The 17,072-nt window shown below is 52.3% G+C and overlaps 1 protein-coding gene across 1 annotated transcript in view; it reads right to left on the reverse strand.

Moving 5' to 3' along the window:
• Positions 1-17,072, reverse strand: part of LOC144152256 (sodium/iodide cotransporter-like) — a 121,018-nt gene that overhangs the window by 92,430 nt on the left and 11,516 nt on the right. The window contains exon 3 of the mRNA XM_077683488.1: positions 16,278-16,343. Within this exon, the coding sequence (XP_077539614.1) occupies positions 16,278-16,343 (66 nt within the window). The remainder of the gene's footprint in view (positions 1-16,277; positions 16,344-17,072) is intronic.

Genomic DNA, 17,072 nt, shown 5'->3' on the forward strand with positions numbered 1-17,072 from the left:
CTTCGCATGCCACGCTCTGAAATCACTGGGGTTCTAATAGTTGATTTTTCTTCACTTCAAATTCATTGATACAGTATAGGAACCACCCTACCTCTTCTAGTTCATATTGCGGAGAGCCACGTGCATTTTTGATAGATTTTAATGATCGTTCATGGCGTCGGGTATATTATCTCTCATGAGTCAAGCGGTGCCCTCGGGTCCTGCCATAGGCCAACAGAACATCGTCATCGTAAGCATGCCAAAGAGAGAGAACGCCGACAAGTACGCCCTGGTGGAACGCATCGTCATCGACGAGACGTCCCACGAGGAGAGCGCTTACGAGTCGGCACCTCACGGTACGGTCAAGGGAGTTATACGGGGCATTCTGCTGACGAACGCTGCCCGAGAAATCCAAGAACTCGTGGTCCAGGAGCACAACCCGTCGGCCCTCCAGGCGAGCCGGATAGGCAAGACCACGTCCGTCGTCATCGCCTTCGCAGGGCCCAAGGTCCCCAACTACGTCCGGTACGGGAACCTCCCGGTCGAGTGCTCGCTGTACCACAAGCAGATTGACATCTGTTACCAGTGCGGCCGCATCGGTCATCGGATGGATGTGTGCCCCATTCCCCAAAACAGAATCTGCCGGGGGTGCGGCGTCGCCAACCCGGACTCTAAGCACACCTGTAACCAAAAGTGCGGTCTCTGCGGGGGCAACCACCTCACCGCAGATCGGGCCTGCGGTGAGGTGGAACGGTGAGGTGAAAGCAGAACGCTCGAATCCACCAACAGCACCTGCAGATCAGGGCGTCAATGGAGAAAATAGATGCACTAGCTAGCGGAAGGCTCGCTGGGGCAGTTATATGAAACGAAGCATCTGGGGATGCCAACACGAAACGCAAGGTGCCGCGGCGAAACCCAGCACCTCTACCCGATCGGGAGGCGGATCCGTCAACGTCGTCTTCGCCCCGTGACGAGAAAATGGATGCTGAGACCTCGAAGCCGCAGGGGGCGTCGCTAGAGCCAAGTCAGATGCAAGGGCTACAGGACGGCCTGGCAGCGTTCCTCGCGGCCGTTAACCAACTAATCCAACAGCAGAACGACATGCCAACGAAGGTGGAGCTCCTAGGGTCCAAAGTGGGAAGCCTCAAGCACGAAATGGTCGAGATTGAGAGCAGGATGGAGAACTTATCCACCAAGCTGGACCAACAAGCCGCTAAGACCTCGTCCTTGGAAGCAAAAATGCGGTACACGGACCTCTCCGGGAAAAGAAGGGAGCGCGCGAGTACCAGTAAAATCAAGGGGGCGGTCGCAAGTAGGCGCGACTAGGTGACCTCGGAGGACAATGAAGAGGAACAACAATAATAGGCGCAACCGTGGAGGGAGACCACAATCTTTTACCAATGAAACTGCATGGGAATCAAGAAGAATTCGGCAGAATTTCAATTCAACATCGAGAGCCTCGACAAGAAGCCGGATGTGATTGCGCTACAGGAGACCTGCGGCAGACCCAGAATCTCGGGATGCGTGACTTACGCGGACCGTCCGAAGAAGGGACGGCGGTCCCGGTACGCAGCAACGTGGCGGCCACCCAGCACCTCACGGCCCAGAAGGGCTGCGAACACACTCTGGTCGAGATACACACGAGAACCACAGGCAGCGCAGGGAACCCGTTCGTGTGAGCGCCTACTGCAGGCCGTCACGCAGGGACCTCAATTTCGACGAGACGGTCGGGCAGGCGAAGCAGCTGGCGGGGAACAGGCCGCTCCTGGTCCTCGGAGACTTCAACACCCCGCACACCACATGGGGTTACAAGTTTCAATCCAAGCGGGGCAAGGCCCTCGTGAAAACGATGGAAGACCTGGAACGGGCGCTCCTCAACGAGCCTGGGGTAGCGACCCTAAGGGGAACCGGCACGAACCGGGACACCGTCCCGGACCTCTCGTGGCTCGCGGGGACTCTCGACGCGACCTGGCGCAACGAGGACGTCAGCCTGGGATCCGACCACGACATCCTGAGCGTGACGATCACAGGACCCAAGTTCAGAGCGGAAATCGGCACGGCGAGGATCGCCGACTGGAACCGCATGCGCAAGTGCGGGGCAGAAGCGGCCGAATCTTCCGCCGAAGCCGTGGAGAGTAGTGGAAGACCGTACGCGGGATGGGCAAGAGAACAGAAGGCCGCGCTCGATAGGTTCACGGAGACCGTCGCCACGACAGCAAAGACACCGTTCATCGACGCCAAGCTCGCGCACATGTTGGCGGCTCGACACTCGCTGACTCGGAGGTGGAAACGGCAGAGAAGGAACACAAAGCTGCCCAAGCGCATAGCCTTGCTGAACAAGCAAATCTCCGACTACGCTGCCAAGCTCTGCCGGGAGAACTGGATTACCACGTGCGACGGCCTGCAGGGTATGCTGTTCGCGCACAAGACCTGGTGCCTCCTGCGTCACTTGGTCGCCCCGCTAAATGGCAGGGCCTCACCAAGGTCCTCAACGCCTGCGGCGGGGATGGCAAGAGGCTCATCGAAGACCTGAAGGCGAAGTATCTGCCGGAGGAATACGGGGGACCCGAAAATCCGGAGTTGGACGAGCCCTTTACCACCACAGAACTACTGACGGCCATCGACGAGAGTAACAAAAAGAGCGCACCCGGCACGGACGCCATTACCTACCGACACCTGAACAACATGAGCGACGCGGCTACGGCCGAGCTCCTGGACCACATCAACCTGGCCTGGGAACGCTCGGAACTACCCGCGGAATGGAAGCAAGCAGAAGTGAGATTCATTCCCAAGCCGGGCAAACCGCTGACAATCGAGAACATGCGCCCGATATCGCTCACGTCTTGCGTGGGCAAGGTCATGGAACGCATGGTTCTTCGATGACTCCAATGGTTCCTGGACGAGACGAACCAGATGCCGGCTACTATGTCCGGGTTCCGCCAGCACCTGTGCACCCAAGACGTCCTCCTCCAGCTAAACGAACTGGTGTTCAAGAAGGCCACGAGACACTCGCCCCGTGGGATACGTGCGTTGGACCTCAAGGGGGCCTTTTGCAATGTGTCCCACGGAGCCGTGCTCGAGAACCTCCGCACGACAGTATGCAGCCGTAGGACGTACGGCTACGTCGAGAACTTTCTCATCAAGCATACGGCGACCATAAGGATAGGAGAGAAACGGTCTGACCCGATCGAGCTCGGAGACAGGGGCACTCCGCAAGGGTCCGTATTGTCGCCGCTGCTTTTCAACATGGCCCTCCTGCCCCTGCCTAGGTCACTCCAAGAGATCGAAGGCGTGGACCACGCGTTCTACGCCGATGACATTACGGTGTGGACGTCCCGAGCGGGCTCCGAAGCCTGGGTGGAAGAAACCTTGCAGAGGGTGGCGACAACCGTCCCTGAGTACGCCACGACCTGCGGGCTGAGCTGTGCCCTGCAGAAGTGGAAGCTGTTGATGTGGCAGCCAGGTAGACCCAAAAAGGATCCGCCACCGAACGTGATCGTCACGATTGACGGCACGAAGATCGAGCCCACACAGCAGGTCCGCATCCTGGGCCTGTTGCTGCGTGACGGCGGCAAGGCCACCGCGGCAACACACAAGATCAAGACCGTCTCCGAGCAGATCTCGAGCATGATCAGAAGAGTCACCAACAGGAACCGAGGAATCAAGGAAGACGACGCCCTAAAATTGGTGCAGGCGTTCATCGTGTCCCGCATCACTTACTCTGCCCCGTACCTCCAGCTGACGAGGGCGGCCCGTGAGGCCCTGGACACGGTAGTCAGAAAGGCGACCAAGGTCGCCCTGGGAGTGCCCGTCCATTCGTGCACGCAGAAACTTCTGGGCATGGGCAGGCGCAACACGGTGGACGAAATGGTGGAGGCCCACCTCTCTAATCAAAGGATCAGACTAAGTCAGACCGAACACGGACGGGCCGTCCTGCGCAAGGTGGCATGGAGCATCGAACCACAACCAGACACCCAGACATTACCTACCGAGAGGAGGGACGTCGTAAAGACCAAGCCCCTTACCAGGAAGATGCAGCCCGGGAAATACGAAGGGAGGCGATCCGCAAGGGCCAGGGCGCTGTCCCGCCAGCTCGAACAGGACCCCGATGTCCTCTACGCGGACGCAGCGCTTCCCTAGTACGGTACACAGGGTACGGCGGCGGTCACCACCATAGACACCCTGGTGACCTGCGCATCGGTCCGCACGACCCAATCGATCGAAGCAGAGGAAGTTGCCGTGGCCCTCGCGCTAACACATCCGACGGCCGGCACTATAGTAATGGACTCTAAGAAGGCGTACGCCAGCTTCCGAAAAGGGAGGGTGTCCCCCGCGGCACATGCGATTTTGTCCAAGCGAAGGCTCCCGAGGCGAGCCTTAGAGCTCGTGTGGGTGCCGGCTCACTTGAAGGTGAAGGAAACGAACTTGCCGACCACCACACCCGAGAGTTATCCGTCCGGGCCGAGGACGAGCCGGCGCAGCTGCGCCCCGTCACGACCTATAGAGAAAGTACTGAAATGTACAGAGAGCGTAGATGCAGATTTCCCAGGCCTCACCCGCAATTGAGCCGAAAACAGCAGACCGTAATCCAAAGAATACAGGCGGCGTCGCTAGCGCATCACAACCTTCTAAACAAGATGTACCCGGACAGGTACGAGAATATTAGCCCGTTCTGCAAGGAGAGACAAGGCACTCTGGCACACGTCCTAGCCGAGTGCGAAGCTCTTGAGATCCGCCCGCCCCCCACCCCTATTCCCACACCCGATCCCCGAGAGCGATGGGAGACCTTGTTGTCTAGCCCCGACATTACGATCTAGCTCGCACTGGCAGCCAGGGGCCAGGAGCTGCTAGACTCATATGGGACCCGAGAAGAGGGTTCCACTCTATCCGGTGCCTGCGTGCACTAGCCAATACCTCATTGGGCTCAAGAAAAGTTGATTCTCTCTTTCTGCCAGAGGCCCACGGGGCGTTCTGCAAGGACCTCCGTGTTTTAGAACACCGTCCAGCTGTCGCGCCGGTTTACTGTCATACTGCGTGCATTATGGAATTTATGATAAGCAAGGGGGGCCTTTTTCCCAGAGAGAGTCGCCAACTACTGAACCTGACACTACTCCCTCGTATCCTGAGCTACGGACGGGACCCTGGCCCTCTCGCACCTTCTAAAAATACCCGCATGTCTTGTAGGGTGCCCGCGGCATTGGTTTTAGTAGCCGAGTCAGTGCCTTTGGAGATGTTTACGTGACCTGTCTTCACGCATGCTTAAACGATGACAACACGGGCCAGCGCTGATGGGGGCAGCCAGCCCTGGTAGCGAATGCGCCGCGCGGAAACCCAGTTTACAACATCTTCGCGGACAGCGGTCTGCAATCATCGGGCCACAACCATTGGGGGCAGCGAATAAACCGCTCCGTTACTGAACAACTGCTTTAGCGTAGGCTCCTTGCTTGCAGCAGCAAGAAAAAACTGCGTCATCTAGCTCTTGAATTTTGTCATGCCATTTTGGGCAAATAAGAAAATGAACGAAATCAGGCTTCCTAGCTCAATACAGAATACACTGATATATACGTAAAATCTGAAAGGAAGTGTCATGTATAGGCACGAGAGAGCGAACCATCGGGGATTATTCAAAAATTTGCGGCTGATTCCTCGGTCATAGGGATAAGTGAAACACGAAAGTGAAATGTGCAGCCAGCTGTGCAGCTAAGCATGATTTGCGGGTCGGCGGCTATCTTGTGGGTGTTTTTGATGAGCGACGCCCTGTGGGCGGGTCGCTTCGACAAAGGTGTACTGGTGTCATTTCCGTGACGGATATCACGTCAGTGAAATCTTGTGGTATCGCGGCTGTCACAAACTGCAGGCCTAGCCCTGCATTTTTGTATTCGGGTGGCTGACATGACGGCCTCCCGGAAGGGGGTCGGCCATTTTGCGGCGCGCTGAGCAATCCGGGGTCCCCTCGGCTTGGTGCTCCCGCCCCTTGTTTCGCCCTGCCTGCTACGAGGACAAACGTGGGCTGCGACATTCCAGCGTGAAGACGCAGGGAGTGACGTCACGATCGCTTGCTCTGACGCGCGCATGCGATCGTGGCGAGTTAGCGAGGGCCCCGGGAGGGGGTACAGAGGAACAATGGCAAGACGTAAGAACAAGACGGATCAGCGGCAGGCGGAAGTTTATTTAAGGGAGTGCACGCGGTGGCTTGGGGCAGTCGGCTGGAGGTTCTGGAACGTGCTACGCGGGGAGTGTCCGGGGGTGACGCGCTTTAGCAGAACGTCCTCGGTAGGCTCACGGCAGATCGACCAACGCCTCGGCTTGGCACTGGAGTTCGCCCGTCGTCACGAGTCATATGGCCGACCAGCTTCCGCACCCCGGAGCCCCGAAACACGTAACCGGCTGCCCGGCGAGGCCGGCTCCACCTCGTCGTGACTTTCCGCCTTGAACAGGCGGGTTCTCTTTGCCTCGTAGAGACTTTCTTTTGCAGCGCCTGCCCTTCGTAATTGTTAGTTGCATCGGATTAATATATCCGCCTCCTTCGGGTTTTTTTAGCGTCACTTATAGCTAGTGAGCTGAGAGTTGGTTTTTTGTGTGTTGTGTCGCTGTCGAGGGTAACAATGTTTGAGGGCGGATCGAGTGTCGCCATAGTGGCTACCCTTCGTATTTGGTTTTCTTTTGTTGTGTTACGACCTAGTTAGCCCCGTACGCTAGCACCCCAGCGCGCGCGTGCGCCTAGTGTACGGCAGATTAGTGCCTGCGCGCACAAGGCCGATGGTAGTGTGAAGGTTTCTTTTTTTTCTTGTGTCGGGCGTTGCCCTGTAATCTCTTGTTCTTGTAGTAAACATATATAGTATTTGAAAACCTAGTCGGGCATCTCCGTTGTGATTTAATTCACCCCAGCAGTCTCGGCACACGTGAAAACGCACGGGCCGGCCACCCGGCTAAAATACAAATATCTTTCCTCGCGCCGTTCCTTATCGGTTCTTGGGAGCGGACGCAATTATCCAGGGAGGGGTTTGTGAAAATAAGTGGCGTCCATGGCAGGACCGGTCGGCCGCGCGTTGAGGTCGATGGAATCGGAGAGGCTCACTTGTAGTAAAGCTGGCCTCTGGCTCGCGCATTTGTTCTCTGAGGTTATTGTAGCGTGCATCTCGAGGGAATAATGCGGAGACAGAAAAACTAATTGAACTAGGACGAGCCCTCGGCTTTGAGGGAAAGAACCTGCAAGAGTATTTGACAGAGGAGACGGCACGGTGCCGGGATGAGCGGAATTCGGAACGCATGTGGCGCAGAGAGGAAGAACACAGGGAGCGGCAGAGAAAGAAACAGGAGGAGGAAAGTAAGCGTCAGAGAAGGCAAGCAGAGTTCGAACGGCAGCTCCGCAAGAAAGAGCAGGAGTCCCAATTACAAATACAAGAAATGGAAAAGGAACATGAGCTGGCGTTGCAGCGTCGCGAACGTGAGAGCCCAACTTCTGGCGCCGCGTCAGAGGGGTCTGCCGTTTTTTGGGAACGAGCAAGATAAGCCCTCATAAATTTATGCCGCCTTTGAATGAGCAACGCGACAATCGAGACGCGTACCTCTTACGATACGAACGCGTGGCCGAGGCCCTAAACCGGCCTAGGGATCAGTGGGCGACTGCCCTGAGCCTCTGTCTGAGTGGCGAGGCAATGACTGTGTTCAGCCGCATGCCCGCAGCGGAGTGTGCGGACTATAACCTGCGGCAGGCCCTGATGGCGAGATACCGAATGACCGAGGAGGGTTTCCGCGAAAGGGTTCGAGGAAACACGCCCGTGAACGAATTAACGTGCTTTCAGTTTGTGACTCGGCTGCACTTCTTGGATCGGTGGATAGAGCTCGCGGGAGCAGAGAAAACCTATAAGGCCTTTTTCGAGTTCTTCCTGAGGGAGGAGTTTTTGTCTATGTGCGCCCCGAGTCTGGAATTGTTTTTAAAGGAGAGAAAGGATTCTGGGTTAGCGTACCTTGTGGCTAGGGCGGATCAGTACGTCGATGATCATGGATGGAGCAATTTTGCGGGACGCACCGCCCCGGAGCACAAGGCCGCTTGGGATGCGACCGGGGCCCAAGGGAAAACGGGCCCTGCCGCTGCGCCTCTCACGAGTAAGGGTTCGGAGGCAAGGCAGTGCTACCTCTTCTCCCTTGTGAGACACTTTGAGAAAGACTGCCGCAGCGTTCAGCCCGGTCGGGGGGTGGATCTGACGAAATGTTCATCATCATCATCATCATCATCATCACCAGCCTATCTACGCCCACTGCAGGGCAAAGGCCTCTCCCATTATTCTCCAATTACCTAGGTCCTGTGCCAACTGTGACCAATTTATCCCCGCAAACTTCTTGATCTCATCTGCCCATCTAACGTTCTGCCGCCCCCTGCAACGCTTGCCTTCTCTAGGGATCCACTATGTTACCCTTAATGACCAGCGGTTATCTTGCCTTCGCATTACGTGCCCTGCCCATGTCCATTTCTTCTTCTTAATTTCTACTAATATGTATTTAACACCAGTTTGCTCTCTGACCCACTCCGCTCTCTTCTTGTCCCTTAATGTTACACCCATCATTTTCCGCTCCATTGCCCGCTGAGTCGTTCTCAATTTAAGTTGAACCCACTTAGTGAGCCTCCAAGTTTCTGCCCCGTAGGTGAGTACCGGTAAGATGCAGCTGTCATACACTTTCTTCTTCAGCGACAATGGTAGGCTGCTATTCATTATCTGGGAATGTCTGCCATATTCACCCCACCCCATTCTGATCCTTCTAATTATCTCTGCCTCATCGTTGGGATCTGGGGTCACAACTTGGCCTAAGTAGATATATTCGCTTACCACTTCCACTGCCTCGCCACCTATCTCAAACTGCTGTGCTGTCCCGAGGTGATTGATCATTACTTTAGTTTTCTGCATATTAATTTTCAATGTTCAAGTGTGGCAAAATGGGCCACCATGGCTGGCGGTGCATGCTGGAGGCGCCGCAGAAACCGTCGGCACCTCTCGAAGAATCCGCCTCAGCATGTGTGGTGGAGGGGTTGGACGAGCTCAAGAACGGAGGGGAGCCCGCAATCGTCGGCGCGTTTTTTTTGGGGAGTCTCCGGCGGATAACCAAAGCCTGACAGTCGTGGAGAGGTTTGTCGGCGAGAGCAAACTCCGCGTTCTTAGGGAAACTGGCTGCAATACGGTAATCGGGAAGCGGTACCTGGTTTCGGACAAGGACCTAACCGGGGCAAAATCGCCTGTCCGCCTTTTGGACTGCTCGGTGCTAATACTGCCTGAGGCTTCCATATTGATTGCCACCTCCTACTTTTCCGGTCGCCTGAAGGGTAAGTGCCTAGAAAACTTGATGAACCACCTGGTTTTGGAAACATTGAGAGAGCACGACCCTTAAATTGCCCGGATCTACACTGGGGCAAGGAGGCCAAACTCCAAAAATCAGCACCTGGCGACAAACTCTACAAGCGCCATAAAAACAGGCCAAGGGGCCGCGGCCACAGGAGAGGGGAACCGCCTATACGCTCGTGTCTGGCGACGCGACGGCAAACCCCGTGGTCAACCAGGCCCAGAGTCGCAACGCGGCGCCGCGCCAGAAACCGAAGATGGCGGGCTACATTCAGAAGGTTGGTCGCAGCGACCTCGTGCAAGAACAGATGTGCTTCCCAACCTTGAGGACTTGCTATGAGCACGTCCGTCAAGTTGTCAATAGCAAGCGATGGAAGCGGAGGCCAACGTGGCACGGGCAGGAACGGCCACTACATGGGAAGATGGAGACTCGGGTGATACGGAGCTCTTACCACCACGCCAATCGCAGTCTGTTCGGGACGTGGAGCTTGGGACTGGCCTTACTGAACGACAGCAGGAGGGGACACGGAACTTACAGCCGGAGTTCAGAGAAATATTCTCCGATTTGGCAGGGTACTACAGGAAGTTCGTATCATACTACACACACGCGGCCATCCCCCGTTTTGGTCTAACGGGTAAGGGACAGCCTACCTCGGTATCATGGGGACGGATTACATAAGCCTCCGGGACTGAGTGTAGTCTGCCTAGGCGTGTCGGGCAGCTTGTCGTAGCTTCAGTCTTTTGGATGGTTAAAGACGTAGTACATGTTTGGTTATGCTGTAGGTTTTTTTTGTGTTGTTTTCAGCGTGATGCTGCTTGTGTCCCCGATGCATGCGAATAGAATTTCGGCGTAGGGTGGCTTTTTGAGTGTGGTACGAATCCATTCTTTTCGTAAGTAGTGGAGCGCACGCGTGTCCTCTAGGCACGTGAAATGTGCTTTAGCGGAGGACGCGTTTTTTTGGGGGGGAGATTTTGCGAGAACAAAGTGTGCGATATTTCGTGTTTTGCGTATTTTTGAGTACGTGGACCTAGGGTGCGTCAGTGGCGCGCGCCCACGATGCGCAAAAAACTCAAACAGTTGTGTGCGCGATGTGGTGGCGCCGCGTGAACTTGCGCACTGCAGTCGACCGAAAGTGCTCTGCAGGTGGGTCATGTTCAGGTCCGTGAGTGCGCATTTCAACGGTTCATCGGAGCTGTGCGGCCAAAAACAGACACTGACTCGTCACGAACTTTTTTGTGGCTTTTTCTTATTGCCTGTCTACAGCAGTGTGTATGTGTTGCGGCCTCTTGATTGTGTAGGTTAGAATAGTCTGGGAGAATATTCTTTAGGAGGGAGCAAGTGTCACCGGGCCTTCCATTTTTTACATTCGGGCGGCCGACATGACGGCCTCCCGGACGGGGATCGGCCATTTTGAGGCGCGTTGAGGAATCCGGGGGTTCCCTCGGATTGGTGCTCACACCCATTGTTTCGCCCTGCCTGCTACGAGGACAAAAGTGGGCTGCGACATTCCAGCGTGCAGGTCCAGGGGGTGACGTCATGATCGCTGGCTCGGATGCGCGCGTGCGATCGTGACGAGTTGCGGAGGGCCCCGGGGGGGGGCGGACAGAGGAACAATGGGAAGACGTCAGAGAAGGACAGATCCATGGCAGGCGGAAGTTTCTTTAAGAGAGCACACGCGGTCGCTTGGTGCAGTCAGCTTGAGATTCTGGAACGTGCTACGCGGTGAAGGGTCCGGGGATGACACGCATTAGCGGAAGTTCCTCGGTAGGCTCGCGGCGGATCGACCAACGCCTTGGCTTAGCGCTCGAGTTCGCCCGTCGTCCGGAGTCCCATGGCTGACCAGCTTCCGCACCCCGGAGCTCCGAAACACGTAAGCGGCTGCCCGACTGTGAGAACCCGCCGTGAACAGGCGGGTTCTCCTTGGCTCGTAGACACTTTCTTTTGCCGCGCCTCCCCTTCGTAATTGTTAGTTGCATCGGATTAAGATATCCGCCTCCTTGTGGTTTTTTCTAGCGTCACTTGTAGCTAACGAGCTGAGAGTTGGTTTTTTATGTGTTGTGTTGTTGTCGATTGTAACGATGCATGGTGGCATTTCACGTGTCGCGTACAGCTTGCAGAGCTGCTAGATGTTTTTATAGTAAGTTCTGTTGTCGGGGGTTAACGATGTTTTGCCCCTAGAGGGTTTTGCGCGTTGCGTAATTGTTAGTATTTTTTGTAGTTGCATTGTCGAGGTTTAAACAAGTGTTTGCCTTTAGAGTGTTTCGCGTGTCGCCCACAGCTGTCTGAGTTATGAGTTCGAGGTCGAAGGTTAAGGCGTCGGCCGCGGCGGATCGAGTGTCGCCATAGTCGCCACCATGTGTATTTGGTTTTGCTTTGTTGAGTTACTACCCAGTTACCCCGTGCGCTAGCCTCCCAGTGCGCGTGCGCCTAGTGTACGGCATATTAGGGCCTGGGCGCACACGGCCGATGGCCGATGGCAGTGTGAAGGTTTCTTTTTTTTTCTTGTTTCGGGCGTTGCCCTGTAAGCTGCTGTTCTTGTAGTAAACATATATACTAGTTGAAAACGTAGTCGAGCATCTCCGTTGTGATTTAATTCACCCCAGCAGTCTCGGCACACGTGAAAACGCACGGGCCGGCCACCCGGCTGAAATAAAAATATCTTTCCTCGCGCCGTTCTTCATCGGTTCTTGGGAGCGGACGCAATTATCCAGGGGAGGGGTTTGTGACAGCGGCATACAACACTTCCGTGTTAAAATTAAAAACCCGAAAACGCAGAACCCTTAGTGTAACCTACTCTTTAGTGCTAAAGGTTGCTTCCCCGCAGGAAGACCCCGTGTGCAGGGGTGCACCCTTTACAGGCCGCCTGCTTCGTTGTAGTGGCGTCACTTCCATGACGGAATTGACGTCAGTAAAATCTTGGTGTACCCGGGAATAAAACACTTTTGTGTTAAAAAATTGGCTGCAATTGATGCTGTGAACGTGGTTGGACTGCGAAGCTTTAAACGACACCCAAAACGACTACCCACGTGGCGACACTTGAATTCACACGCAAGGCATCCGCTTCCTGCCGCCCATCATAGTCTTCCCTCCCTGTCTCACCCCTTCCATGATGAATTGAACGGACGTGAATAAAGTGCAATTCGAATTTTCCCCCTTCGCAGTGCCCGCGCGCCCCCTTGCTGCTTGAGTGCCAGGGGTGTTCTGTTCTTTTTTTTTGCTTTCATGTCGCATGTACCAGCGCCTTACCGCGCAGTTTAGAACGCGTCGTTTTTGGTGGCCACGTTTAGCGTTTTTTGGAGGGAGAGGATAAGAGTGACACGGACGTCTTTGGTGTATACTTTCTCACTGCTTCCCCCTCACTCTTGTTTAAAGCGTCGCCACCAAAGAGCAGCCTCGCCCTCCCCAAACGCTGAATCCAATACACCATCTGCCTCTACAACCTACACGTTTGGGCGTAGCTTAGTCGGGAGGATGACGGGTTCTCCCTCCTCCTCTGTATGAGTGCCCAGGTTCGATCCCTGGTGGTGCCAGTTTATTTGTGTGGCCAAAGGTGTAGCCAGAGAAGCCTGGGATGTTTGCTGGTGTAGCCAGTAGTAGCTTGTGAGTTTTCTGCTGACGCGGACACGGAAATGTCCGTGGCTGGTTAGAGGTATAAGGACGTTCACAGTAACAGGACGTTCACAGAAACTGTTTTCTTCAAAGTGTGCACATGCCATGCCTGTTTTGCCGTACGCTAGCCCATGCACATTCGTTTCCCCACCTGGTGACTCGAGCAAACAGTTGGGCTGAAAACATGGCAACTCTGATGGGGTTTCGCGCTTTTTACATTCAATATTGTTTGTGCACAAAAATATTGGTCTGTTAGTGTGTCGGTCTGTCTGTCCATCCATCGATTCAGCCACCCGGCGAACGGTTATAAAAATTGTGAAATGAAAATTTTAATACCCAAACTTTCGAAACCACTAAAACGCGTACCATACTAAATACTAGTTGTCCACATTGTTGAAGAAAACGAAAACATTAGGCCTATATGGAGCAAACCATCAATACGGAACGGGCACTAGGATCGTTCATTGGACTGCGCTGGTTATAGCAAAAGGCGGACTAAAAATTACACGTGTGCCAGACGTATAGCCTTCGCTTTTTACACGTCGACGGTATGTATCTATTTTAGTCCGTCTTGTGTTATAACCAGCGCAGACAAGCTAACCATATTCAAGCAACTAGCGCAACCCCAGGCGTCACGGTACCAGCAGTGCTCTTTTGATTAAAAATACGCGTGAGATCGGGTTTGGCGATAGAAAATAAAAATACACGTTGAAAACAATGTTTCGACATACAAATGAAAATTGGATTTGCCTAAGAGCATGTGCTTTGGAGTAGCATTATTCGTCTAACAATTACAGAGTGTTCCTGTATTTGGCGCTCAAGCAGGGGAACGGGGGAAGATTGAATTCACTTGAGGAAACCTCCACCGTGTTCATCGTGCCAGGAACGAGACGGCAGGAGAAGAGAGGCATTGGCGTGGCAGGGGTGGCATGGGGTTCTTGTTTAAAGACAACATTTGCCGCAAAGTGAGTAAAAACTTGGGCCCGTTTTGCCCTAGGGTTATTTCTACAGAAATGCGTCTTCTACAGTCAACGGGATTCAAGAATGGTATAAAAAGTCGCCCTTCCACGATCTGTTTTATGAAATTTTATTCTTTACTAACTCGGGGCTGCAAATAAAAAATTTCCTACTACGTAGGCGGTTTTTTTAAACAGCGGAATTGTTGTAAAATCCCGAACTTTGCCGTTGCAAAAAAAAAATACCATGAAAATGCAGAGCGCTCTTTACCGCGAGGCTCACAGTGACCTCCGAGCGTTCCCGACACGCGCAGTGGCTTTACAAACAAAAGAAAACAAAAAAACACCTGAATAAACACCGAAGAGCGCGAACATGATGAGCTCTTGTGAGCATGTTCCTCGCGCCGACCGCCAAGGCACGCGCGCAGGCTGTGGCTTAAGCAAAACAAAACAACAACAGCAACAAAACATTTTCCAGCACTGTCATGAAGCGCTGCTGCGCATGTTGTGCTCGGCATAAGGAACGCGAGTATATCGATGCAGATGACGATGACTACTGCTAGTAGAGCGCAAAGCAACGACGGAACTTGTAAATAAACAATTTCAAACTTGTACAAATGCGTGGTGGTGTTTCCTTCAGTGCTTACGTATAAAGAAGTATTGGAACTTCGCCATGGTGCAAGCCTTGCGTACTTAGCGCAAGCTTCGCGACTTCAGCTGGTAAGATTCCACAATACTGAGGATGACTTTATATCTAGCACTTGCCGTGAAGGAGACGACGACATCTTCGATGCATTTGACGACGATTACTGCCAGCGCAGCGATGCAAATAAACAATGATACGGAAGCTTAACAATGTGTACCACAACGCTCACCCACAACCGCTTTACCATTCAAATCTTGCGCATGGGTGAAAGCTTCTCTGATTTTTTTCTAAAGGGGACACCCATGCTTTTAGATAAAAAACAGACAGTACCTATGTCCCTGATACTTTCTACTAGTGGCAATAATAAGTCAAGGGCGATGCTTAAATTTCAGGGGCGTGGTGCGCACCAACACAGCGATTAGAACTGTTTGGCAAACCTCTGTTAGTTTGCATTCAGTTCGTTCCCTAAATCCTTTCTCTTTCCGCCTCCCAGGACGTCTATCCCTCCCGCTTACTTGCACCTTGGTCTCCCACCCAGTTTCATGGGACTTCACATAGGCACCAAATAGAAAGGGTTTTCGTTTAATAGCTTTTCTTCTACAGTCGAGCTGACGCAGTAATATAACCGAAAGCATAAACAACACCCACGTATTGACGAAAGATGCGCAATTTAAGGTTTCATTGAAAGCCCTAAGCTATGGGCATGCAAAATTTTAAAACGCACCCTTTATTAAACCAAGCAGGGCATGGGTTCAGCACTGTGCTTGCGTTGAATTTTCCACATGGTTAACAGGTGATACCCGTAGGGGGTGAAGTGTAAAGGATCAGACTGGGCGGCAGGTAAGTACTCGCCCAAAAGACTTTTGACGAAACGCAGCACTTTGGGGAAATAAAACTACAATACACCACAGAATTATTAACACGTATATTTCATTACCACAACAAAGAGAATGAAAGGTACCGGTAACATACGATATTCGTTGACTTGGAGTGAATATATTGTGGCGCGTTAGCTTAGAAGAACGGAGGATTTAGTTACTTGTTATACTCTTGTTGCAATAATCTTTGTCTTCCCCTTTAGACCAATAAGAGGTAATTTTGAGTAAAATAAACACTATGGCTCTTAATTTGGCCGCACTTATATATTGGATATAGTTTCGCGATCCCCAAGAGAAATACTTCACCAATGCGCAGTCATTTTGAAAAACATTTACCGTTTAAATATTGCTTTATCGAGTTCATCGTAAACAAAACAAAACGAAGATTGTGTACCACTCAACTTCAATTATTCACCGCTTTTTGCTCTTGATTAATATTGTTACGCTCGTAGCCCGCCCAAATTCTCTGGCATAGGGTAATGTTTATTATTGAAATGAAAGCGCCAAATCGCAGTGTGCTTTTTTTTCAGTCTAACCTGCTTCTTTTTTATATTATACGGCTACGACAGGCTTAAGACATTATGGCATCCAAATGCCTTTTGCCATCACAATTTGGGCGGTGGAAAAAAAAGTGCCCTTTTAGACATCCGAAAAATTTCCGTATTTCCCTGTGCTCCTAACACTTCGCAATTTCTTGCAATGCCCATTGTGGGTATTTATAGCTATTTATATCTATAACTATACATTTGTCATTTACTTTGATGTTAAATGGGTGTCGGGGCTTTTAAAAAAGCATTTCTCTGATCATCTCTCTGCGACCGTGCGCTATATACATGTATGAGTTATGTGTGACGCATTAAAACATTTACTTACCGTTAGGAACATGTAAATTGCACAAGCCGTTAAAGAAATGGCAGTGTTGAAGCGATGCCGAAGGTACTGCGAATAGGATGGAAAAACAAGGAGTCAGGGGGGACATAATTTTAACGCTGTGAAGCTCCCGCATCAGCACAAAGCACAAAAAGGTGTGTTCGACAAGTTTGTCGAGTATGAATTACCGGTAATTTCCCTCTTCTAGAACACTTTTTTTATTATTTCGCACCGCTGCCCACATGCTTTGGTGTTCCTCAAGGACTGATTTGTTGATTACTATATATATTTTTCACGTTGCAATAAAAGTGGCCGTCGAAGTTATTTGCGCCAAAAAATAAGGACGCAACAAAAAGGATGAAAAAGTGATGCGGCATAAAAGAAGCCATTGATAATTATTGGGAGTCTTTCACCTCAGAAGCACGTACGCAGGTTGTGCCCCGATGGTTTTTCGTTAATGTCAGCGTTGAAGTTACAATCCAATGCGTGCTTGCAAAGATGAATATTTTGACGAGTTTGAGAATTTACAAATCCCCTCGTTTCAGTCATACTATTCAAAAACAGATGACAAGACACGCTTATGTCCGGGCCGTAGCTTTACTCAAACCGAAACTGAAAGTCGTCCCCACCTCACCTACTCCCATAAGATATAGAATTTCAGTTAGGGCAAACACTACCGTTACGTTTCAACACTGAAAACCTAAATGTTTTTGTTATTCTCAGTCCCACACGCAACCAAAAGTATCTCCAGACCCAAACGCATAAGCTGTTTTGTATCAGCGTCATTGGGGCTTGATT

This window comes from Haemaphysalis longicornis, unplaced genomic scaffold, assembly GCF_048455015.1.
Source record: "Haemaphysalis longicornis isolate Haplotype H1 unplaced genomic scaffold, Haemaphysalis longicornis Haplotype H1 scaffold_9, whole genome shotgun sequence".
NCBI lineage: Eukaryota > Metazoa > Arthropoda > Arachnida > Ixodida > Ixodidae > Haemaphysalis > Haemaphysalis longicornis.